The sequence below is a fragment of the Dreissena polymorpha genome, chromosome 5, assembly GCF_020536995.1.
Source record: "Dreissena polymorpha isolate Duluth1 chromosome 5, UMN_Dpol_1.0, whole genome shotgun sequence".
NCBI classification, from domain to species: domain Eukaryota; kingdom Metazoa; phylum Mollusca; class Bivalvia; order Myida; family Dreissenidae; genus Dreissena; species Dreissena polymorpha.
The window spans coordinates 111,602,776-111,628,895 of NC_068359.1; the positions used below are offsets into that span (position 1 = coordinate 111,602,776).

At 33.8% G+C, this 26,120-nt stretch overlaps 1 protein-coding gene across 2 annotated transcripts in view; it reads right to left on the reverse strand.

Moving 5' to 3' along the window:
- LOC127882247 (filamin-A-like) overlaps window positions 1-26,120 on the reverse strand; it is a 98,756-nt gene that overhangs the window by 62,661 nt on the left and 9,975 nt on the right. For both annotated transcript variants that reach the window (XM_052430785.1, XM_052430786.1), the window contains exons 2-7: window positions 23,772-23,961; window positions 17,301-17,366; window positions 14,158-14,371; window positions 13,328-13,436; window positions 10,103-10,263; window positions 3,010-3,149 (exon numbers count right to left, since the gene is read on the reverse strand). In XM_052430785.1, the coding sequence (XP_052286745.1) occupies window positions 3,010-3,149; window positions 10,103-10,263; window positions 13,328-13,436; window positions 14,158-14,371; window positions 17,301-17,366; window positions 23,772-23,961 (880 nt within the window). The remainder of the gene's footprint in view (window positions 1-3,009; window positions 3,150-10,102; window positions 10,264-13,327; window positions 13,437-14,157; window positions 14,372-17,300; window positions 17,367-23,771; window positions 23,962-26,120) is intronic.

The window sequence follows — 26,120 nt, forward strand, 5'->3', positions numbered from 1 at the left end:
TGAAAAAATATTAAGAACTTTTAAAGTTATCCCAGGATCCAGAAAACTGTGACAGACAGACTCACAGACAGACAGACAGACGGACACAGAGCAGGCCTCAAATTTAACTTTTTTTCTACTTTCAAAAAATTCAAGCAGCTTCAATACCAACTCGCAAAATAAAAAACATTCTCGCAAATGTTGATGGACATAAAAAACCTTGGACATCAGTTTAGTACTATTTAAACAAAATAAAAGTACTAAACATGTATACACAATTTATTTCTGCAACCATACAAAGATATCAGTTCCTTGGACCATAAGGGCCCACATCAGGTTGATTGACCATCTTCATCTACAACAAGTTTTAGTCTTATTTTAAGTAATTTTCCCACTTATTCACTGTTTTCGTAGAAGGATTTAAAATCCTTTTTTTTTCTAACTAAACGGTTAACTTTGCTTTATCTTTTTTATTATGTATATTTTGTGTTATTTCCGTCTGTGGGAATAAAGTGACAAGTTATTTTTCGCTTCAATGAACACGTGTGATTAGTTGACTGTTTCATTTCCTTTGTACCAATACCATCCGCGTATCTGTATATACCAGTCTACATACAAGGTGCGCGCTTCCGCATAAGGGTATTTGGGCGTTCTATAAATTGACCTAAGATTTAGCGATCATGACGTCGAGCAGCATTATACCTACTCACTTCTTTTCACTATTTATTTACTCGCAAAAAAAAATAATACTAGTGGCTTAAAACTTACCTCGCAATCGGTATTTTTGACTCGCATTTTGCAAGTGTGCAAGTGTTAATTTCGAGGCCTGCACAGAGCGCAAACCATAAGGTGAAACCGGTAGGGGACAAAAATGCCCCGCCCTCTGGCAGCCATGTTTTTCAACTCGTCCAAGATATTATCGGGATGAATCTTCTGACCAAGTTTCATAAAGATCTGACAGTAAATGCGGCCTTTAGAGTGTTAACAAGATTTTACTAAAGCCATATAAGGAAAAATGCCCCGTCCCTTGGAAGCCATTTTTTTTTCAAGCAAATGTAATTATTTTTGAACTCATCCAAGATATCATTGAGACCAATCTTCTGACCAAATTTCATGAAGATTGGACAATAAATGTGGCCTCTAGAGTGTTTAACAAGGTTTTACTACAGCCATATAAGGAAAAATGACCCTCCCCTGGTAGCCATGTTTTTTTAAACAACCAAAACCATTTTTGAACTCATCCATGATATCATTGGGACAAATCTTCTGACCAAGTTTCATGATGATCGGAAAATAAATGTGACCTCTAGAGTGTTAACATGGTTTTACCATAGCCATATAAGGAAAATAGCCCCGCCTCTGTGGTGGCCATGTTATTCAACCAACCGGCATCATTTTTAAACCTGTCCAAGATATTATTGGGATGAATCTTCTGACCGAGTTTCATGAAGATCGGACTATAAATATGGCCTGTATAGAGTGTTAACAAGATTTTACTATAGACATATTTTAGCCATATAAGGAAAAATGCCCCGCCCCTTGGCGGCCATGTTTTTCAAGCAAACATAACCATTTTCAAACTCATCCAAGATATCATTTAGACAAATCTTCTGACAATATTTCATCAAGATTGGACAATAAATGTGGCCTCTAGAGTGTTAACAAGGTTTTACTATAGCCATATAAGAAAAAATGCCCCACCCCTGGCGGCCATGTTTTTCAACCAACCGGCATCATTTTCGAACTCGTCCAAGATATTATTGGGATGAACCTTCTGACCAAGTTTCATGAAAATTGGAAATAAATGTGGCCTCTAGAGTGTTAACAAGATTTTACTATAGCCATATATAGCCATAAATGGAAAAATGTCATGCCCCTTGGCAGCCATGTTTTTCAAGCAAAGCCTACCATTTTTTAACTCATCCAAGATATCAGTGGGACAAATCTTCTGAGCAAGTTTCATGAAGATCGGAAAATAAATGTGGCCTCTAGATTGTTAACAAGGTTTTACTATAGCCATATAAGGAAAAATGCCCCGCCCCCTGGTGGCCATGTTTTTCAACCAACCGGCATCATTTTCGAACATGTCCAAGATATTATTGGGATGAATCTTCTTACCAAGTTTTATGAAGATCAGACAATAAATGTGGCCTCTAGAGTGTTAACAAGATTTTACTATAGCCATATATAGCTATATAAGCCATGTTTTTCAAGCAAGCGTAACCATTTTTGAACTCATCCAAGATATCATTAAAAACCAATCTTCTGACCAAATGTCATGAAGATTGGAAATACATGTGGCCTCTAGAGAGTTAACAAATGGCAAATGTTGACGCCGCACAATGCACAACAGACAACGGACGACGGACAAAAAGCGATCACAAAAGCTCACCATGAGCACGTTGTGCTCAGGTGAGCTAAAAATACATCCCCTCACAGCATGAGCGCAGATGGTCGAGTGGTCTAAGTGGATGAATTTTTTCTCCAGGAGTCAGTGGTTCGAGCCCAGTTGAGGGTCACTTTTTTTTCTTTTTTAATCGTATTCTTGTTTTTTTTACTGGAGATGTTAAGGTCCAATGTTCAAATTTATCAATATAAAGCATTAAATGACAATCTTCAATACATGCCCGAATCAGTGAAAAGGCCCCTTTAATTAATTTTACATGTATTAAATTTAAAAAAATACCTGTTAATGTTAATGGTAAGCCAAGGACATTCCAAGGTTTCAAATGTCAGTATTAAATCTGACATTTTATGTGCCACATTTTCAATAACTTGAACAAATCATTAAATAAATACCCTTCTAAATTATGTATTAAGTTAAATGAGCTTTGCGTGTGGCAGTAAAAACATTATACAAATTTACTAGATAATTATATTATTAAAATCTGAATACATGCATAATCATATCATTAAAATCTAAAAAAACACATATAATTGCAATGAAAATGTACATACTCAAGGTCACAAACAGTTTCTGAAGTCAAATCAACCTTTAATTTTCAGCCCAAATATGAAAACACTGCCTACCCTACGGAGGTTGTAGAGTTAGAGGGTGAGCTGTCCCTAGACCGCCGTCCATTCTGGTGACCATTGGTCAGCTGACCGGCCGAGCCCCACATGGTGTTTTGATGGCTCAGTGTTCCTGATGACCCCTCCAGAGTAACAACCTAAGCAACAAATATTGAGATAAATACTGGATATATGAGCCATGCTGTGAAAAACTGGGCTTGATGCACAGCGTTAAGTGTTGTCCAAGATTTGCCTGTGCAGTCTGCACAGGGTAATCAGGGACATCACTTTCCGCTTGGACTGGATTTTTGTTTAGAAAAGACTCTTTTTAAAAGTAAATACCAAAGTAGAAATCTAGGCTGATACATTAAGCACATATTAAACTTGACAGCAATATGCAACGCAAAATAACTCATGAAATTAAATGTCAGCAATATGAAATAGCAAATAATTCAGGAATGTGAATTCCAGCTATATTCAAGTAAAAATAATTGGATACTTTGACTGTCAGCTTTATTGAAGAGCAAATAACTCAGAAACATAAAAGTCAGCTACATTCAAGGGCAAACTACTCAGGAACATGAATGTCAGCTACATTCAAGGGCAAATAACTCAGGAACATGAATGTCAGCTATATTCAAGGGCAAATAACTCAGGAACATGAAAGTCAGCTACATTCAAGGGCAAATAACTAAGGAACACGAATATCAGCTATATTCAAGGGCAAATAATTGGATACTTTGACTGTCAGCTATATTCAGGGGCAAATAACTCAGGAACAGGAATGTCAGCTATATTCAAGGGCAAATAACTCAGGAACATTAATGTCAGCTATATTCAAGAGCAAATAACTCAGGAACAGGAATGTCAGCTATATTCAAGGGCAAATAACACTGGAACATGAATGTCAGCTATATTCAAGGGCAAATTAATCAAGAACATGAAATCAGCTATATTCAAGAGCAAATAACTCAGGAACATGAAAGTCAGCTATATTCAAGAGCAAATAAGTCAAGAACATGAATGTCAGCTATATTCAAGAGCAAATAACTCAGGAACATGAAAGTCAGCTATATTCAAGAGCAAATAACTCATGAACATGAATGTCAGCTATATTCAAGAGCAAATAACTAAGGAACATGAAAGTCAGCTATATTCAAGAGCAAATAACTCAGGAACATGAATGTCAGCTATATTCAAGGGCAAAAATAATCAGCAACATGAATGTCAGCTATATTCAAGAGCAAATAACTCAGGAACATGAATGTCAGCTATATTCAAGAGCAAATAACACAGGAACATGAATGTCAGCTATATTCAAGGACAAATTAATCAGGAACATGAATGTCAGCTATATTCAAGGGCAAATAATTGTATACTTTGACTGTCAGCTATATTCAAGGCAAATAACCCAGGAATGTGAATATCATCAATGTTCAAGGGCAAATAATTGAATATTTTGACTGTCGGCTATATACAAGGGCATATAATTGGAAACTTTGACTGTCAGCTATATTCAAGGGCAAATAATTGGATACTTTGACTGTCAGCTATATTCAATTGCAAATAACTCAAGAACATGAATGTCAGCTATATTCAAGAGCAAATAATTCAGGAACATAAATGTCAGCTATATTCAAGAGCAAATAACACAGGAACATGAATGTCAGCTATATTCAAGGGCAAATTAAACAGGAACATGAATGTCAGCTATATTCAAGAGCAAATAACTCAGGAACATGAAAGTCAGCTATATTCAGGGGCAAATAACTCAGGTACATGAATGTCAGCTATATTCAAGAGCAAATAACACAGGAACATGAATGTCAGCTATATTCAAGGACAAATTAATCAGGAACATGAATGTCAGCTATATTCAAGGGCAAATAATTGTATACTTTGACTGTCAGCTATATTCAAGGCAAATAACCCAGGAATGTGAATTTCAGCAATATTCAAGGGCAAATAATTGAATACTTTGACTGTCGGCTATATTCAAGGGCAAATAATTGGAAACTTTGACTGTCAGCTATATTCAAGGGCAAATAATTGGATACTTTGACTGTCAGCTATATTCAATTGCAAATAACTCAAGAACATGAATGTCAGCTATATTCAAGAGCAAATAATTCAGGAACATAAATGTCAGATATATTCAAGAGCAAATAACACAGGAACATGAATGTCAGCTATATTCAAGGGCAAATTAAACAGGAACATGAATGTCAGCTATATTCAAGAGCAAATAACTCAGGAACGTGAAAGTCAGCTATATTCAAGAGCAAATAACTCAGGTTCATGAAAGTCAGCTATATTCAAGAGCAAATAACTCAGGAACATGAAAGTCAGCTATATTCAGGGGCAAATACCACAGGTACATGAGTGTCAGCTATATTCAAGGGCAAATTAAACAGGAACATGAAAGTCAGCTATATTCAGGGGCAAATAACTCAGGAACATGAAAGTCAGCTATATTTCAAGGGCAAATAACTCAGGAACATGAAAGTCAGCTATATTCAAGAGCAAATAACTCAGGTACATGAAAGTCAGCTATATTCAAGAGCAAATAACTCAGGAACATGAAAGTCAGCTATATTCAGGGGCAAATAACTCAGGTACATGAATGTCAGCTATATTCAAGAGCAAATAACTCAGGTACATGAAAGTCAGCTATATTCAAGAAAAAATAACTCAGGAACATGCAAGTCAGCTATATTCAGGGGCAAATAACACAGGTACATGAATGGCAGCTATATTCAAGGGCAAATTAAACAGGAACATGAATGTCAGCTATATTCAAGAGCAAATATCTCAGGAACATGAAAGTCAGCTATATTCAAGAGCAAATAACTCAGGAACATGAAAGTCAGCTATATTCAAGAGCAAATAACTCAGGAACATGAAAGTCAGCTATATTCAAGGGCAAATAACTCAGGAACATGAAAGTCAGCTATATTCAAGGGCAAATAACTCAGGAACATGAATTTCAGCTATATTCAAGAGCAAATAACTCAGGAACATGAAAGTCAGCTATAGTCAAGGACAAATTAATCAGGAACATGAATGTCAGCTATATTCAGGGGCAAATAACTCAGGAACATGAAAGTCAGCTATATTCAAGAGCAAATAACTCAGGAACATGAAAGTCAGCTATAGTCAAGGACAAATTAATCAGGAACATGAATGCCAGCTATATTCAGGGGCAAATAACTAAGGAACATGAAAGTCAGCTATATAATATTCAAGAGCAAATAACTCAGGAAAATAAATCTCAGCTATATTCAAGAGCAAATAACACAGGAACATGAATGTCAGCTATAGTCAAGGACAAATTAATCAGGAACATGAATGTCAGCTATATTCAAGGGCAAATAATTGTATACTTTGACTGTCAGCTATATTCAAGGGCAAATAACTCAAGAATGTGAATTTCAGCTATATTCAAGGGAAAATATTTGGATAATTTGACTGTCAGCTATATTCAAGGGCAAATAATTGGATACTTTGACTGTCAGCTATATTCAAGGGCAAATAATTGGATACTTTGACTGCCAGCTATATTCAATGGCAAATAACTCAAGAACATGAATGTCAGCTCTATATTCAAGAGCAAATAACTCAAAACAAACAGGTACATCCCTTTGCGCTAGTTCATCTTTTCTGTACAGTTGATCATATAACAAGGTAGGGGTTATCTTCCCATGATATAAACATATCTTGCACCTGCTTCAAGCTTATCATGTTTTCAACCGAAAAATATCAAAAAATGATAGCTTCATTTCAATGTGGGTCAAATATTTACAAGAATGCTCACTCAATGTGTCACTAAATGTGGTAGCTATCACATGGCAGAGAACAATCTGATCAATATCCATTACTCAAAGCATTATCATAGAGATGTTTATTCACAGTGGGGAAAAATTGGGCAAATTAACAAACTTCTGTTTCGTGTTATAAATATACTATGAAATATAAGCATTATTGTGCAAAAATTGTGTCAGTTAAACATGTGTGATATAATTACTAATACCTAAGTGACATTAACTGCTGCATTTATAATCTATGTGTTACTAAAAAATTAGGCAAAATGATTAACTTTGCATATTTTTGTCAACAAATTTGGCAAAGTCAACAATTCATATGGAATGCAACCCTCATTATTAATTATGTAAATCTCAAAAGCTTTGAATTATAAAGGAATTTAAATTATAACTATTTGTTAATTTTTATTATTAATTAATGATAATTTTAAGACCACTATTCTTGGGAGTACACAGTTAAAATGCCAGTCAATATGAAAAGTTTGGCAGATGTTCTATTTGACATAAAATTGTTCAGTGAAACTTAAATGTTTGTACTTATTCATATTTCAAACACTACTAAGGCCCAGCCAAAAGACATGTGTTTCCACAAAAAACACACAAATAAGTAAGATAGGTAGGTTGGATTTCTGTAGGTAATTTAACTTAATTGAAAGTTAATTTTGCAACTACAATTGAATGAAGCAAAAGTAATCACAACCCCTTTAGTTATTTTAGTTAATTTAGCAAAATGATCTGAAAAATTAACCTTGAAACCACACAAATATTTAGGGTTGGCACAAAAAAACAAGGGCCAGTCTATTAAAACTATATAGTATTTCTAATAACAAGAGCACCACATAACGGGTGCCACGTTCGGCTGCGAAGCTTGTCAGAATTGTTTTTTTTTAGAGGTCACAGTGACCTTGATTTTTGACCTAGAGACCCAAAAAAGGGTGTGGCGTGAAGAACTCATCGAGGTGCAGCTACATGTTAAGTTTCAAAGTTGTGGGTAGAAGCACTTTGATTTTAGAGCCAATGTTAAAAACCTTGACAAAATGTCAAAGTTTTAGCACAGACAGCGGACGACGAGCTGGCTATGACAATACCTCAGGTTTTCTCCGAAAACAGCCGAGCTAAAAATTAAACTAAATTAAAAAAATTGTCATTATATCTTCTTACCCCTGGGTAATAGTAACGATGCTGTTCATCAAAGAAAAAAACTAAAATTGTTAAATGAAAAGAAAAACAGATGGACTTTCAAACACAAATATAAAGCCTGTGAATTATTAAGTAATGAAGTATAAACAATAAAATTTAATGTTTTGAAGTTCAGACATTTAAATTCAAAGCTATGAAGTTCAGACATTAAAATTCAATTTGATTAAGTTCAGACATTAAAATTCAATGTTATGAAATTAAGATATTAAAATTTCCGATATTAAAATTCAGGAAAATATATTTATCAGCAGCTTCAAAATGCTAACTAAATCAGTCAGCATAATTAATAGTGATGCTGATTGTCCCATTGACCTTTCAGCAAATTAACTAAGGTTAACTAACTAACAGCTTTCAATGATGAATTATCGAATTAATGAAACATACGAAAATTAAAAATATCAATATCAATCTAAAGGTATGCTAATACAAATTGTTAAGACATTGTTATTTGACAATATATCATACAACAAAAAGAATTATATGGATAGCTTTGATGTACAAGTACAAAACACTCTTTAACCATTTATCAAGTTCATCTTATTTTAACTGATCCATAATGTAGTGATACAGGGCTAAAGGCCAGTCAAGCTTTGCGTTCTTGTACATAATCACATGCACTGCAGCGTAACCAGTCTTGTACATAATCTCATGCACTGCAGCGTAACCAGTCTTATTTTATGCATGTCATCAACTGTTAAGAAATGCCCATCCATTAACTTTTAAAGCTATGTACTGCTTTTATGTGTTTCTTGTTGTATATGTTTTAACTCTGATCAGTAATTTGAAGGGGCCTTTTCACAGATTTTGGCATGTATTGAAGTTTGTCATTAAATGCTTTATATTGATAAATTTAAACATTGATCCTAAAAATCTCCAGTAAAAAAACAAGAATACAATTAAAAAAGGAAAAAAAGTAACCCTCAACTGGGCTTGAACCACCGACCCCTGGAGTAAAAACTCTCCTGCTTAGACCACTCGACCATCGGGCTATGCTCATGCTATGAGAGGATGTATTTTTTTACTTATATACGCAATTCTCGTAGTTTCCCAAAATATAACGACAACAACAGAACTTTCCAAATTATTCAATCGTTTCTCGTTGCAACGCTTTATAATTTTCAGGTTTTTAAAAATCGTCAAAAGATGCATATAATGGCTATTTTAGAGTATGGTAAATGTTCAGTATAATTTTTTCCTCACAAATATCATAACTAAAACGAAAATTTGCGAATCTGAAACAACTTTTTTTAATTTTGTCAATTTACCAAAACGTGAAGATCAGGCCCCTTTAATACTTGGTTTCAGATTTCATGAGAGCTGTGGTGCCCAGTAAGGTTTTAAAGCTCGCCACTCTTTAAATATGACTTTAAGTGAAACTGTTAGCCTCAGAAAACTGCAAACAATAAAAATGTATTGAAATGAAGGATCTTACTCTGTAGTGTCAGTTGAGTTACAAACTTAGAAGAAATGTTAACATTATTGTCAAGTTCGGTTAAGATCATAAAACTATTAAACTTAAACAAAAATGGTTTGAATAGGCAACACAAATATAAATCAGTATTTTTCAAATGAAATGACCCGTTCTAGAAGAAAAACACAACAAGAGCACCGCATAACCGGTGCCAAGGCTTGCCTGCGGGTGCAGTTTTGAATAAATGAAAGATTGTTAGAATTATTTTTTTAGAGGTCACAGTGACCTTGACCTAGTGACCCAAAAATGGGTGTGGCGTGTACAACTCATCAAGGTGCAGTCACATAATTATGAAATTTCATTGTTGTAGGTGGAAGCACTTTGATTTTAGAGCCTATATGCTCAAAAAGTTAACAAAATGTTAAGGTTTTAGCACAACAAGGATGGCAGACAACACGACACGACGAGCTGGCTATGACAATGATCTCTAGTAAAAAACACAGCATATGTTAATTAAGATTTAAGATATCACATATTTAATAAATGTAAATTTAATTTTAATGGTTTCTTTGATTCCTGAATTTAAGGAAAAATTATAATAGTGTTAACTTAACTGATGAAAAAAACATTTTTTCTACGCAGCCCCATTTTCAGAACTTCAAAATAAAGCCCTAGTTACCTTTGTTTCTTTATAAGCGTGTTCATAGGATATAACTCCGGGAGTTAAGCTTAAAAACCTCGCAGCGTACGCCATAATGCCAAGGTGTTCTGGCCCCTCGACGGCCATCTCGGACGCTGAGAGAAGGGGCTGGACCCCTAATTTAGTGGCCCCATTCATTCCTACAAACAACCCAAAGGAACATGCCAGGGATCAAAGGTTATACAAGACTGACTAGAGAGATGAACACTGCATTTGAATGGATGAAATGCAAAAAGCACTTTTCTTGTGTAAGCATAAACATTTAATTTTTTGTCTTTCAAAAAAAAAGATAACCATCTTAAGATTAAGTAGAATAAAATAAATGAAAATTATTTAATTAAAAACTTCAATGATGTATTTGAACCCTCAAATAAAATTTATGGCATCCCAATAATTCAGTATTCTTTCTTCTAAACTGTTTGCATGTCAATTTTGAAATGCTGTGTCCATTCTCAGATCTAAGCATACACGTGTTTTACCGACTGAAGGTGCTTGCTCCTCGTCTCCAAATATGTCTGTTCAGAGGTCATGTGACCTTGACGTTCAGTTGTGTCTGGGATATCTACGTCAGGTTTCACACTCGTTACAATCATGAACTGCTGGTTATTCTGTCCATTGGTCATGGAAGAAACAGAATCCATGGGCTTCCAGACAAATCTATCATCCTCAGATCTCAAAGTTAACATTTTAAAACTGTCTGACTTGTCCAGATGTTCTTTGAAACCGTTCTGAGCATTTACATCATAGACATCAATTATGTCAATAGTATTTGTTTCAGTCTCACCATGGGGATTATTTTCAATATATCGATGGTATGTATCAAAATTGCGAAAACTTGCATGATCGGATGTTTTGTGACTAAAGCTATGTGAATGGTGCACCACTTGTTTGTTCATTGTGTAAGCTTTGAGTTCACTGTCCATGTATGATTGGTAATCCATTCTAGGAGTAGTCGTAACGTTTTTTTCTTCCATGATTATTTTTTTTAATCTCTTTACTCTATTTAACTGCTTTAATTTAACACTTGTAAATATGTTATTCCGATTAATGCACTAAAATTTTTGTGAAACTTTTAAATGTGTTTTTGCTTAATATTACATATCTTGTTGGATTGAAGGTTCACTAAAGAGAATTCCACTAAAATCGCACATATTGAAGTCTTTCACTCTCTTTAAACTAATCAATGCTATTAAATCAAATTATCAACAGTTTACGTGTTGTTGTTTTTTGTTTTTGTTAATTTTCTAATACTGTTAATCCGATTGAGAAATTAAAAAGAGAATTTCCAAAAAAATCACTTTTTCTACATTAAGAGTTTACCTTAAAAGCTCTAACAATGCGCTTGTACAGAAACACTTAACAATTTATTGAGCAACATAGTTACATGCTATCAATTACACCATTAATTTTCCTGCCTGCAATTAATAAAATTCAATAAAAAATAAACAAAGCAAACAGTGTTTACATTGCCTACATGGCAAACGATTTTAAAATGTCATCCATTTACAAATGAATGTTGTTGCTGTAAGAAGTTGATACTGAAAAGCATACCGAAGCAGAAACACACCCAAAAACTATAGTCTCACAACAATATTCTAGATGTTTTTGTTTGAAACTTTTCATGGAAAATATTATTTGATATTACTTTTTTTTCAAATGCATTTCAAATCTATACTTTGTTGTCATTTGCATGATAAAGTTTGCAACTCTTATATTTATATCTTACTCATGTTATACTTGTATAGAAGTTATTATAGAACTGTATAGAATTTGTGAAGTTTATTACATATGTTTGAAATGTCTGGTATCAAAACAAGTTTTAGAAAAAGAAAAAAGAAAAACTGCTAAGTAATACAGATAAAACTGTTTTGTATCTTGTCACAATCCTTATTTTCCTACATAATAATTAAAACTGATTGAGTTATATAACACACTGAAATTGAGACATTAACATATTTTGGAAATTTTATTGGGAATCTTGTAAAGGCTTAAACCCTAATGTAACACATGATTATCTAATAAACACAAAATATCAATCCAATACATTTCATCTTTTTCATATTTTGGTCTTTAAATATATCCACTCAAACAACACCATTTAACTAAAAATCCGAAAACTTTCAGGCTTTCACATTCGAAGTATGAACAGTAAAATCCTCCAAAACAAAAAGAAAAGCCATTTATTTTTGCTGCAGTTTTATATCCCATCATTACCTCACTGCCCACGGCCCAAATGTTACAGTAAAAGCTGTTTAATTAAAAAAGACACGCATTAATGTTTCGAGTCTCACCACTTTAAACACTGGAAACTGATTAAAACAATTGTTCAACGCCTCACCAAGCACAGTGTATAATTTGCAAACCATCAGTCAAATCCAATTTTCTCTCCAGTCAGTCATTTGATGTGATGTATGATTTGTGGAAAGAATGATCTTCATTTAAACAAAACAAGCATTTAAATTACGAGTACAATGCAGTGTATTTAAAAGTTTTTTCTTAATAGCACTGTGATAATTACAGCTTAAAATTTATGTCAAGGGTTCAATGCCCCATTTGATTTAAGCATATAGTTTTAATAAGGGATAACCATTATAAGAAAATATGGGAAAAGAGTTTCATTTGATTTGTAAACATATTGCAAAACCTTAATGTATCCAAAATGGCTAATGTACCTGCATCAATTAATCATAATCAATTATGACTTAAAATCATAACACTTTTTCACAAGCATTTTAACAGAGTGACCTTGTTGGGTAAACTACTTTATGTTTCGTCAAAATGTCAATGTCATTGAAAGTCTAAACATCATCGTTCTAGGTCAATGAAATAAGAAGGGGTTAGAATGCAGTGTGAATGCAGTACAAAAACCAAGAGTAATATTGTTGGGATAACATGCTAGTTAAAGTTTGAAATTGTGAAAAAAAACAGCCAAATGGCAAAAAATTTGTAATTGTGAAAAAAGAATTAATTTTAACAAAATAATTAATGCAAATAGTGATTTTCTTTAAATTGTAATCAGTAAGTGTTTATTTATATATCTACATAAATGCAAACATATGATTAATGTGATTCATACACTTAGTCAACACAATTTTCCATTAAAAACAATCTGCCAAACATTTTGGGAAACGTATTCCTTTTGCTTAATGAACAGTTACTCATTTTTCACACAAAAACAATGAAAAAGACACAACAAAGCTTTACCTTCTCTAAGTCGTGTTTCGTTGGTTCCCGAGAGTTCAGGCCACGAGGGGACCAACCCTCCGAACGTCTGCACCAGCTCACACAGCACCCGCCCATCCCTCCAGTCAGTCTGCAGACGGGAAATATACACAACATAAACATCTCATTTAAATATATCATAATTTTCACATCTTTCACATATTTACTACGAATATAATTTCAGACTATGGAACATTCACCATAAATTTGAACATAAGATAATTCTTGATTATAGATCAGTATCATTCAATTGAATAATTCATGGTTTGTAACTTAAGAAAAACTGAATATAAAATGAAACATAGATCAGAAAACATATACAGTGAAATAGAAATTGATATATTTCTTAACTACAGTTCTGTACCATAAAACTGAACAAATGAATGCAAAATGAAAACATAGAGCAGAAAAAAAATACAGTAAAGAACACTGGATAGTTCTCTACTAGGGGCAAAACACACAGTAAAATTGAACACTGAATAGTTCTTCACTAGGGGCAAATCACACTTACAGTAAAACTGAACACTGGATAGTTCTTCACTAGGGGCAAAATCACACTTACAGTAAAATTGAACACTGGATAATTCTTCACTAGGGGCAAAACATACTTACCGTAAAATTGAACACTGGATAGTTCTTCACTAGGGGCAAAACACACTTACAGTAAAACTGAACACTGGATAGTTCTTCACTAGGGGCAAAACACACTTACAGTAAAATTGAACACTAGATAGTTCTTCACTAGCGGCAAAACACACTTACCGTAAAATTGAACACTGGATAGTTCTTCACTAGGGGCAAAACACACTTACAGTAAAATTGAACACTGGATAGTTCTTCACTAGGGGCTGTATTCGCTGCAAGGTGGCATTGTATCCGGGTGCTCCAACCTTGGTGAAGTATGAGAGGTAGGTGATAGCAGACAGTTCGTCAAGGTTACTGTTTGCAAGGTGCTCTGGCCGTAACACCAGGGGGATGCCGAAATGTTTGCGGGCAAGCTTCATGGCTTCACTGCAGTTGTTGGTTCTGTAAGTTGTCAGATTCAAAGGAGGATCTTTGCAATACGGGGATATGAACTACTCACAAAAATGTTCATCATAGATGGTAGGTACTTCAGGGTTTTTTAATCACTTTATTATAACTTGAAAAATATCCGTGTCAACTATATTCTTATCTATCTTATTGCTTCTTGCAAATGCACATTTCATAAAGAAACTGAAGCCGAACTGACAGGTTCATCATTTCTAAACATGAATATCTGTTTATATGATTTAAAACAGCACTGATATGCACAGGTATATGTATGTGTCAATGTATTTGGTTTTTATTACTAAAAAATGTTCATAAAATATTGATGGTTCAAATATTGAGTTTGTTTTCAATTTTGGTCACAGATTTCCAGGATAAAATCATGTAAGCACCTATGGGTGTCTTTTTCAGTTTTTCAGCGGTTCAAGGTGGTCGTATAATACAACAGAAAACATGATAAATAAGTTGGAAAAACAACTTTTTTTGCCATAAAAAATCCCATTGTTTGACAAAACTTAAACCATGAATTAAATGGTGCCACAGTTCCAGAAAATAGGAGGCTTTTCTACTAGATATTGATAACAGTCATCGATTGTAAGTACTTAATTATTCCATACAAAACATTGTATGATAATTTGGACAATCCTTAATTTAGGCAAAGTCATCTGGCAAGCGATTACAATACAAAGAGAAGCACCAGGGGATGTGTACATTTAGTTCATATAAAACAGTGGAAACAGGTTAGAAACATTAATTGAAATTGAGAAAATAGTAGTGCATCTGAATGCATAAGGGTGTTAGCAAGCGAGTGGGCATGAGGTCAGCAAGTATTAAGAAAGCAAGGGAAGGAATGAACAAACAAACGAATGAATTTATTGATATTGCTAAAATGTGGATCTCTAACATTCCTTCTGCAAAAACTTAAGACAATATTTATTATGAAAGTTTGAAAAGCCAACTTTGCAATGCGTATAAGATTTTAGCATGAAAGATAATTCAATGAAGTCAAATCCTTGGAACAAACTGTTACTTTCTTTGTACTATCCTTGATTTTATCATTTTATACTAATATATATTGACCATAGTCTGAATGCTAAAATCCTTCAAGTAATGACATAAAATGACATGCTTATGTGAAAAAAAATCATGGCTCATTGACACTTTAAATGCCTTTATACTTTTAAATATTTTGTGAATGCATTTCATTTTTTTTTTTAATTCAAAATAACTAAAAACATCAATAAAATATTAATGTTACTAGTAATTGTACGCAACTTGTTACTAAAATGTGATGCTTAACAATGATATATTAGAATTTATGTTATAAAGTAACTCAACTTTGGCCAACAATTTACATAATATTTACATGAATGAATGTTTATGGTGTTATAAGTGAGCAACTTTCATGCGTCACTGATTTCAAGTGCAATGATTTTCATTCAGATATATCATATTGGCATCTTAAACCAGTCCTGTGAGATATTTTGCAAGTTGAGTGTGAAATTATTGTAGCTGATGAAGAAATGTAAATGAGATACATTACTTTTTGCACTGAACCCTTGATTTGTGGTCTGCGCAAATTGAGGCAATATTCATAGGGCGTGCATTAATTGGGCTGCATGTATACACTTGCATAAGAGTTGGTATGTTTAACACTGCATGTTGAATGATGCATTCAAATTTTTTTTACAATATTAAGATTGCATAATGGTAAGTAAACAATTGCTCATTCGGTGTTTTTTTTTTAATGGAGTAATTTGTTGCATTGACATATTTGACACATTATTAAAGGGCTGGAATTCGTCCTTCATAAGTTTGTTCTCTACTTCAGAAAGTATTCATTTTGTTTTAACCTATTTTAGCTTGATTGATTTTATGGACACACTCTTTAGTCCTTTTAATGGGAAAAAACATTACTTGGTGTCTTGATGAGCTGTTATGTCCCACTCAAATGTACAGGTAGTATCAGTTACATGGTTTCTTACTGACCTCATATTATAATTTACTAACCCTCCTAAGGTGTAATACAGGGTCGGTACATTGATATTGGGAGTGAGTGTAACAAGCTTTGTAATGAATTTTTCTTACCAAGTACCCATCATTCTCCATTATTCACGTAATTACAAGAAAAAAAATTCTATTCTGTATTTTATCACATGCCATACCCTGTTTCCCATGTAATATAACCATTACATATATTTTTATCTTATACATGTGAAATATACTTTTTAAGCGTTTTCATTGGCTTAGTTTTTGTTTATTGACCAATCGTATTTTGTTATTTTGCTGAAATGACGTTGCAACGTCAAATGACGTCACTGAATGCAAACAACATTCAGGATTTATTATTATGTTTGCTCATTTAAAAGCATGTGATAAAAAAAGATCTGACACTCGTTATCAAATCTTACCATACTTTATTAAACTCGTCCAGGAAATGCGTTAGTAAGCTTGCCACAGGCTCGCTTACTAACAAAATTCCTGAACTCGTTTAATAAAATATGGTATGATATAACAACTCATGCCAGATCCTATATATATATAAAGTCGTCTTGTTAACATCTGTGTCGTATTTGAATGTTACTTACCTAACATGAAAAGCTACCCATCTAAATTACGGTACACAATGTTAGTACATGACCTTATGATAATTTAACCCTTTACCACTTAGATACGTATTTTGATGCATTTGTAGTCCCTTAGAAAGTTAGATTTAATTTAAGATCTTTCTTACTAAAGTCAAGTTTAAAAGGCTTCATTTCTAACCGTTAGATACTGATACTGATGAGCAGCAAACAGCATAAAACCTGAACAGGCTACGAGTTACTAGCAGGCTGTTCTGGTTTTGTGCTGTTTGCACATAGCCATTTTCACTTTGATTCTGAGGGGGAGAGGGTTAAAAAGAAGTTAATGACCAACTGTTTACCGGTCCAGTGGATTAAGATTCTTCCAGCCTGGACTGAGACCCCCTTTGCAGAAATCTAGCAGAGCACTGAAAAGAAAATTATCAGTATGAATCCATAAAGAACACTTTGTAGGGAACTGAAATGAGAATAATCAGTATTATTGTATCAAGCAAACTTGCTAAACAGTTTCACAATAAAGTAATCATCAAAATGAAATAAATGGTTTATTTTCCAACCATAAGTTCCAATGTTTCAAGACCTCCAGCATTATTACTGTATCCATACATGTTTTGTAATTCACAGCCATCATTCTTCTCATGGTAAAAGTCAAAGAAGACAGTTCATCTAGAAGTTCACACATAATTTATATTATTTTACACAAAAAAGCAGGTGCATTCTGGTAGCCTTTGTAATCATATGCTATTTCCATTAAGTCAACTGTAATATTAGTTTATACTTTTTAACTAGTAGCAGGGCTTTTTATCCCCATTTGGTTGTGAAAATTACATATATCCATCAAATTATGAATTTTAGCATCAATTTACTTTAAGATCATGGGAAAATCGATTATTGTTTAATTTATTATATTTGAATAATTACTGATAAAACTTTAAAAACACACAAGAATATTCTATCCATAAACATATCAGTAAAATAGACATTACATCCTCAAAGCCCTTTAGTTCTACACTTAACAGCTCTTTCATCAGAATGTCAAACTATCAAATGGCAATTTTAGGAATGGATTCAGGAAAAAAGATACCATTTGTTATTTGGAATAAAACTGAATAGTTGCTATTAAATTAGCCAAAAAAGCCCTGATTAGATTTCGAATTTCCCCTATTCCTATTTGTTATAAATACTGCGTCATAATAAAAAATCCTGATATACTGTAATTACTCTTAAGTTTTCAAATATTTAAAAATAATTTAAACAAAAGCTCCGCAGTTGGTTTACAGATGCCTACATACACACACCCCCTAACAGGGCTTTTCTGAAGGATTTTTTGCAACAAAATTCACCATAAGAGTGAATCTTATCAAATAAGTGTGCCTTAGCCACTTAAATAAGTTTTTAGTTGACACAGAATTATGCACTTTTGTTAAATTGTTGTTATAGTACATGGGTTGAGAATATGAAAATATTATAACTAGTGATTTCACGATGATCGAATAAAATCTATAAGTCGTTGTTGAAAGTCAGCAATAATCGATTTTCTTTCTTTCTCTTTCTGTTGATCATTGAGTAGAAAATTATTGAAAAGACTGAAATTGAGATAAACTCAGACGGCAGTCAGTGGTTAGAATCCTAAATCAGGTCCATCAGTCGATCCGCTCACGAGTTATCAATCGGACATGAGTTTCACATTCAATGTCACAGTGACTTTGATCATTGACCTAAATTATAATAGGGATTATCTACAGTTCAAGGTCAATGCATCTGCAAAGTATGAGTTCAACCACTCAATCATTTAATGACATATCCAACGGAAACCAATCTAACACTTAATACCACAGTGACCTTGACCTTTGAACTTGTTACCCCAATTTCAATTGGGGTCATCTTTTTCCAAGGCCAATGAACTTGTGACATATCAAGCCAATCGGTCAATTCTTTTACGAGTTATTGATCAGAAACAATTTTCACACTTATTGTGGCAATGACCTTGGACCTAAATACCCTAATATCAATAGGGGTCATCTACTATCCAGCAAAACAAAATAGTCCTAATTCTTTGAAGGGGGCATACAAATTGTGTCCTAAAATTTAGATTAAGAAACATAAAAAAACGATGTCCGTAAATTTTGAGACAAACAAGAGCTGTCAGAGGACAGCGCGCTCGACTATTCGAGTGCTTGACAGTATAACATAAGCCATCATGGGGAAATTGTTCAAATTATTCAATAAGGTGAAGGTAATAGTTCAGGTATATTTTCCACAATTTATTGAATATTTGTAAAGACATAAAACAAACTAATAAGATTTTATTTCAAGTTTGATAGCAATAGCTTGGGTGGGAAGTTTGGACGGTCCTTCAAAAATAAAGTAAATAAATATTTGATTGTTTTTTTTTTAACCATGTTTCAAAGAAATAATATTCTTTTGGGTTGGGTGGGGGGGTTGAGAGGAAAGGGGGGTATAATGTGGGGTGGGGTCATTTATTAGATGATCTATCAAAAATAAAAATAGGGGAAAAAAAAATGTTTTTTTATTATTTTAATTTATTTTTTGGGGGGGGGGGGCAGGGATTCTGGGTTAGGGCATGGGGCATTGTTTGGGTGGAATCAATTGTGGTATTCAGGTAAGTGTTGTTTTGTCAAAGTATTAATAAAATCTGATCATAAATAAAGAAGTTTTGGCAATTTAACTAAAATTTATTCTTTTGACATTGACAGTCAAGGTCATTCAAAGGTCAAGGTCAAATTAACTTGCCAGGTACAGTACCCTCATGGTAGTAAGAAAATATTTGAAGTTTGAAAGCAATAGCTTTGATACTTTTAAAGTCAAGTGGATCTAAACACAAAATTTAACAAAATATTCAGTTACTAAGACAAAAAAGGGCCATAATTACTACAAAATGCTTGATACAATTGTCTGCTCTTGTTTATAGATTGAGGTCATGTTGGTAAAGAAGTTTGCAAAATATGAAAGCAATATGTCGAGGGTCATTGGAAATATTTGAGGTGGTACGCAAACTTTAACATAGATTTATCAATAATATGCATATTCTAAGTGAAACAAGATGTGTTTGTGAAACACAATGTCCCACTATATGATGTTTGACCTTGAAGGATGACCTTGACCTTGTGAAGGATGACCTTTACCTTGACCTTTCACCACTCAAAATGTGCAGCTTTATGAGATACACATGCATGCGAAATATCAAGTTGCTATCTTCAATATTGCAAAAGTATTCATGAAATAAGCGATTTGGGCCACATATATTTGACCTCTGACCTTGAAGGATGACCTTGACCTTGACTTATCAGCACTCAAAATGTGCAGCTCCATGAGATGCACATGCATGCCAAATATCAAGTTGCTATCTTCAATATTGCAAAAGTATTCATAAAATGAGTGATTTTGGCCACATATATTTGACCTCTGACCTTGAATGATGACCTTGACCTTTCACCACTCAAAATGTGCAGCTTTATGAGATTCACATGCATGCCAAATATGAAGTTGCTATCTTCAATATAGCAAAAGTTATTGCAAAATGTTAAAGTTGGCGCAAACAGACCAACAGACCAACAGACCAACGGACCAACAGACCAACAGACAGGGCAAAAACAATATGTCCCCCACTACTATAGTGGGGGACATAAAAAGGGCCATTACCGGTATTCTTACAAAATGCTTGATAAAGTTGTCTGCTCTTGTTTATAGGTTGGGGTCATGTTGGTAAAGAAGTATGCAAAATATTTAAGCAATATGTCAAGGGACATTGAAAATATTTGAGGTGTAACGCAAAATTTAACATAGATTTATCAATAATATGCATATTCTAAGTGAAAAAGGGCCATAATTCTTACAAAATGCTTGATACAGTTGTCTGCTCTTGTTTATAGGATGGGGTCATGTTTGTCAAGAAGTATGCAAAATATTTAAGCAATATGTCAAGGGACATAGGAAATATTTGAGGTGTTACGCAAACTTTAACATTTGCACGCTCACACTCACGCTCACGCCGACGCCGGGGTGAGTAGGATAGCTCCACTATATATATTTCATATATAATAGTCGAGCTTAAAATAAAGGTGATAATTTAGAACAATATATATTGAATTGATGATCAGATATGGTATGCCATCTGTATAGCGTCTTTTGTTTAAACAGTAATTGCAAGCGCCTTTATAATACAATGATGTTATGTATACAGTACTTTTATATTTGTTTCACTTGAAGCTATTGGGCTAAACCATTGTCTGTAAGTGGTATACATAGCTATTTACACAACAACACAAATAAAATGGTCCTTAAGGCATTCATCTGCCATGTTATATGACCTTAATCCTGTTGTAAAAACACATTATTGCAGAGTCACCAGATAAGTACAACATGGAAGAATTCTGATAAAATACTGGATTGAATAATAAACTGATAAAAAATGTAGAGCTACATGTATTAATTATTGGGAAAAACCCGTCAGTAAGAAAATTTAAAGTCACTTAAAAATTATTTTTTTGGCTTAAAACTGGGGTGTCCAAAATTTAAGAGTGTCTGAAAACTTAAGAGTACACAAAGCCTAATCATAACAAGAGCACCACCTTGCGGGTGCAGACCGCTCATCTATTTTTCTTTTTAAAGGTGAAGGGACCTATCTCAATTTCAATCACAAAGGAAGGAGGGTTGAAGTGGAGGGGGGTGTATAGTGTGGGGGTGTGGTCATTTATTACATTTTCTTCCAAAAATGCATTTTTTTTTTTTTGGGGGGGGGGGTTCTTGGGTGGGCTGGTTGGACAGTATTTCAAAAATAAAATAATACAAAAAAATATTTGTGTTTTTTAACCATGTTTTAAAAAAAATGGGGGGGGTTTGGGGGGGGGGGTATAGTGTTAGGGTGTGGTGGTCATTTATTAGATGATCTTTAAGAAGAAAAAAAAACTTTTTTGGGGGGGGGATTCGGGGTGGGGGGGGGGCTTGGGGGATGGTTTGGGTGGAGTTTATTGTGGTATGTCAGGTAAGAGTTGTTTTGTCAAAGTATCAATCAAATCTAATCATAAATAAAGAAGTTATGGCAATTTTAGCAAAATTTAATAATTTGAGCTTGAGAGTCAAGGTCATTCAAAGGTCTAGGTGAAATTCAACTTGCCAGGTACAGTACCCTCATGATAGCATGAAAGTATTTGAAGTTTAAAAGCAATAGCCTTGATACTTTAGAAGTAAAGTGGATCTAAACACAAAATTTAACCACATATTCAAAGTTACTAAGTCAAAAAAGGGCCATAATTCCGTATAAATGAAAACCAGAGTTATGCAACTTGTCCTTTACTGTCCCCTTATGATAGTTTGCGAGTGTTCCAAGTATGAAAGCAATATCTATGATACTTTAGGGGTAAAGTGGACCAAACACAAAACTTAACCAAATTTTCAATTTTCTAAGTATAAAGGGCCCATAATTCCGTCAAAATGCCAGTCAGAGTTACATAACTTTGCCTGCACAGTCCCCTTATGATAGTTAGTAAGTGTTGAAAGTATGAAAGCAATAGCTTTGATACTTTAGGAATAAAGTGGACCTAAACACAAAACTAAACCAAATTTTCAATTTTCTAAGTATAAAAAGGGCACATAATTCTGTCAAAATGCCAGTCAGAGTTACATTACATTGTTTGCACAGTCCCCATATGATAGTTAGTAAGTGTTGCTGCCTGCACAGTCCCCATATGATAGTTAGTCAATGTTGCAAGTATGAAAGCAATAGCTTTGATACTTAAGGAATAAAATGGACCTAAACACAAAACTTAACCAAAATTTTCAATTTTCTTAGTATAAAAAGGGCACATAATTCTGTCAAAATGCCAGTCAGAATTACATAACTTTGCCTGCACAGTCCCCTTATGATAGTTAGCAAGTGTTGAAAGTATGAAAGCAAAAGCTTTGATACTTTAGGAATAAAGTGGACCTAAACACAAAACTAAACCAAATTTTCAATTTTTCTAAGTATAAAAAGGGCACATAATTCTGTCAAAATGCCAGTCAGAGTTAAATAACATTGCCTGCAGAGTCCCCATATAATAGTTAGTAAGTGTTGCTGCCTGCACAGTCCCCATATGGTAGTTAGTAAATGTTGCAAGTATGAAAGCAATAGCTTTGATACTTAAGGATTAAAATGGACCTAAACACAAAACTTAACCAAAATTTTCAATTTTCTTAGTATAAAAAGGGCACATAATTCTGTCAAAATGCCAGTCAGAGTTACATAACTTTGCCTGCACAGTCCCCTTATGATAGTTAGTAAGTGTTGCAAGTATGAAAGCAAAAGCTTTGATACTTAAGGAATAAAATGGACCTAAACACAAAACTTTACCAAAATTTCCAATTTTCTAAGTATAAAAATGGCACATAATTCTGTCAAAATGCACGCCAGAGTTATCTAACTTTGCCTGCCCAGTCCCCATATGACAGTAAGTAAGTGTACCAAGTTTGAATGCAATAGCATTGATACTTTATGATAAAAGTGGACCTAAACGCGAAACTTAACCGGACGCCGACGCCAAGGTGATGACAATAGCTCATAATTTTTTTTCAAATAGATGAGCTCAAAACTAGAAAGCAATTGCAGTCAGCACAGGCTTATCAGGGACAAAACTTTTAGCTTTTATGGAATTCTTCATTTGAAGGAAGTCTCTTCTAAAAGAAAATCCAGTGTATTCAAAAAGTGTCGTCCTTATTTGCCTGTGCGGACTGCACAGGATAATCCGAGATGACACTTTAAGCACTTGCATAAAGTCCAGTTTTCCCAGATCCAGGCTCCATAGCTCACTTACTGCAGTGCGATGCCAGAGTTCCAGTCTGTGGTGAGGTTGGTCACATGGCAGTCAGGAATAACTGCCTGTACCCAGGCCAACAGCCAGGACTTGTGCTGGAAGTTGGTGAGCCCAATCTGGTAACGAAGCACTAGCTGCCATAGCAACCCCAGGATCAGTTTTGTGTTGCCTGCGGTTATCTCACTGCTATCTAAAAATGATCAGGAATTAATAATATACAATCGAGTCACCAATAACGGAAAACTTACCATTTTGCGTCTTAGAGAGAAACAGTTTTTCTTGCTTTTTCATGTGCAGTACAAATTGTATCAATTAATCATGGCTTTAATTTAAGAAATTAACTTTTTTCCCCGAAACTTAATGTCTTGTCGAATATGGAAACAAGTAACCTTATAGTTGTATATAACAGTCAGAAGTTGCTTTAAAACATTTTGTTACACTGTACATGGGTGAAAACAAATTACATGAGTGAAATCAAACATGAATATTGCTTTTTTTCCAAGATAATTTACACTAGACAAATAATGACAGAAACTAATTTATAAATATTAAAGAATATCGTAATGAACAAAACTAATTTGTTATCACTCACTACATATATCATTATGTGAATATAATACACATTAATTTACACAAAAAGATAAGAACCTAAAAACACTTTCTGTAACATTTACAATGCATATAGTATAATACTTTATATTATTTTATAATTGCAGAATGAATGACCATGTATGTGCATTGACTCAAAATCCCAAAACCATTTTCATTGGAGTCAGGTTTCAACCAGCATCATTCAGTGCGATTTTTTCCAATTTTGGTAGATAGGTTGCAAGACCCCTCAGATTAGGAATTTGAAGATGACAGGGGAAATAAACTTTTGTTGATAAGCATGATTTTATGTTTAAATTTTACTTATTCATATATTAATCAAATATTTGGCTTCAAATAATACATTGTTTTTTATCAAACTTGGTTTGATTAAATAGCTGGGAACATATAAAAAGATACCTCTAATTTTGTACCCATGTTTAACAAAATGCAGTCTTTTTTTAAAAAGAGCTTACAAAGAAACGGGAATTTTAAAGTTATTAAAGAGGACTATCAGGGCTTTTTTCCTCGATTTGGATAAAGGGCCTGGCCTTCCATTTTAGAGGAAAAAATATTAAAAAACTGAAAAATAAGCTTGACATTTGGGGAAAATTGCTTCATCCGCTTAGGGGAAGGGGCCTTTCTCGTAGTAGTAGGGGCCTATATAGGCCCTTGCTAAAGAAATACGCTCTGAATATAGACCATTTGAGAAGTGGACAGGGGCCAAGCTTTGGCCAGAAATGAGCCCTAAATAATCACCGCCACTATTCCTTGGAGAAAAGTATTAATTTAAGACGATGTTCATCATTTGATTTTGAGTTAAAAAGTCAAGTTTATGATTGATATTGCACAAGCACTTCCTTTAAACTTTATAGAAAAACTTGTGTCAACGAACTCATATTCAGTCCCAAACGCTACATGGTGTTTATGTGTAATATTATGTTGAGTTTTAAATCGTAAATCGAATTCTGCTTTCACGAGACTGTTTCAACACATTGATATTCTGAAAAAAGAGACAACAGCCCTTACATTGTCAATGGTGAATTTAAAATCAAGGGAGGTAATTTATTTACTGATCATATAGGTCACAAAACACTCAGATTTTTGTACATAATAATATACGATGTTTAAAATAAAAACTGTAGCATTAAACAAAATCCAATTTGTTTGATTAAACATCGACTCTTATGAAAGCAAGTTAGATACAAATCATAAGATCATGTATGTTATCGAGATTAAACATTATTGGAATCAAAAATATGTTAAACACGTGAACGCAAATATTATTATTTTATTTTCGTTAAGGAGCGAAATGATGATTACAGTTTCCTTATATTTGTAAGAATCGCTCTGTAGCGCACAATGTGTATTTAGTCCGGGACTCGAACCCGGGGCTTCCTGTTATATTCCTGTTCTAATGATCTAACCGGACCGCTTGCTTAGCTACCGATAATCTCCGATCCCGCTTAAGTTCGGGACAGTGACCAAGGCGCTGGACAAAATTTCAAATTCCGCCTTAGATTTTGTTATCACAGTGCTTTTGACCTTTGAATTAAGTGATACATTCAGATTCAATACTAGACTATGAAGTTCGGTGTGAATTCCTTTGGTGGTAAACACTAAACTAATTGTTATAAGGCGGGTCAACTTAAGATGAATTTTATTGGGATCACAGTTAGTATAACACCGCATTCAAAACCCCTGTTTTTTAAGGAATTTTTGTCTATACACATACACGTGTTGCAATGCAAAATGTCCTGA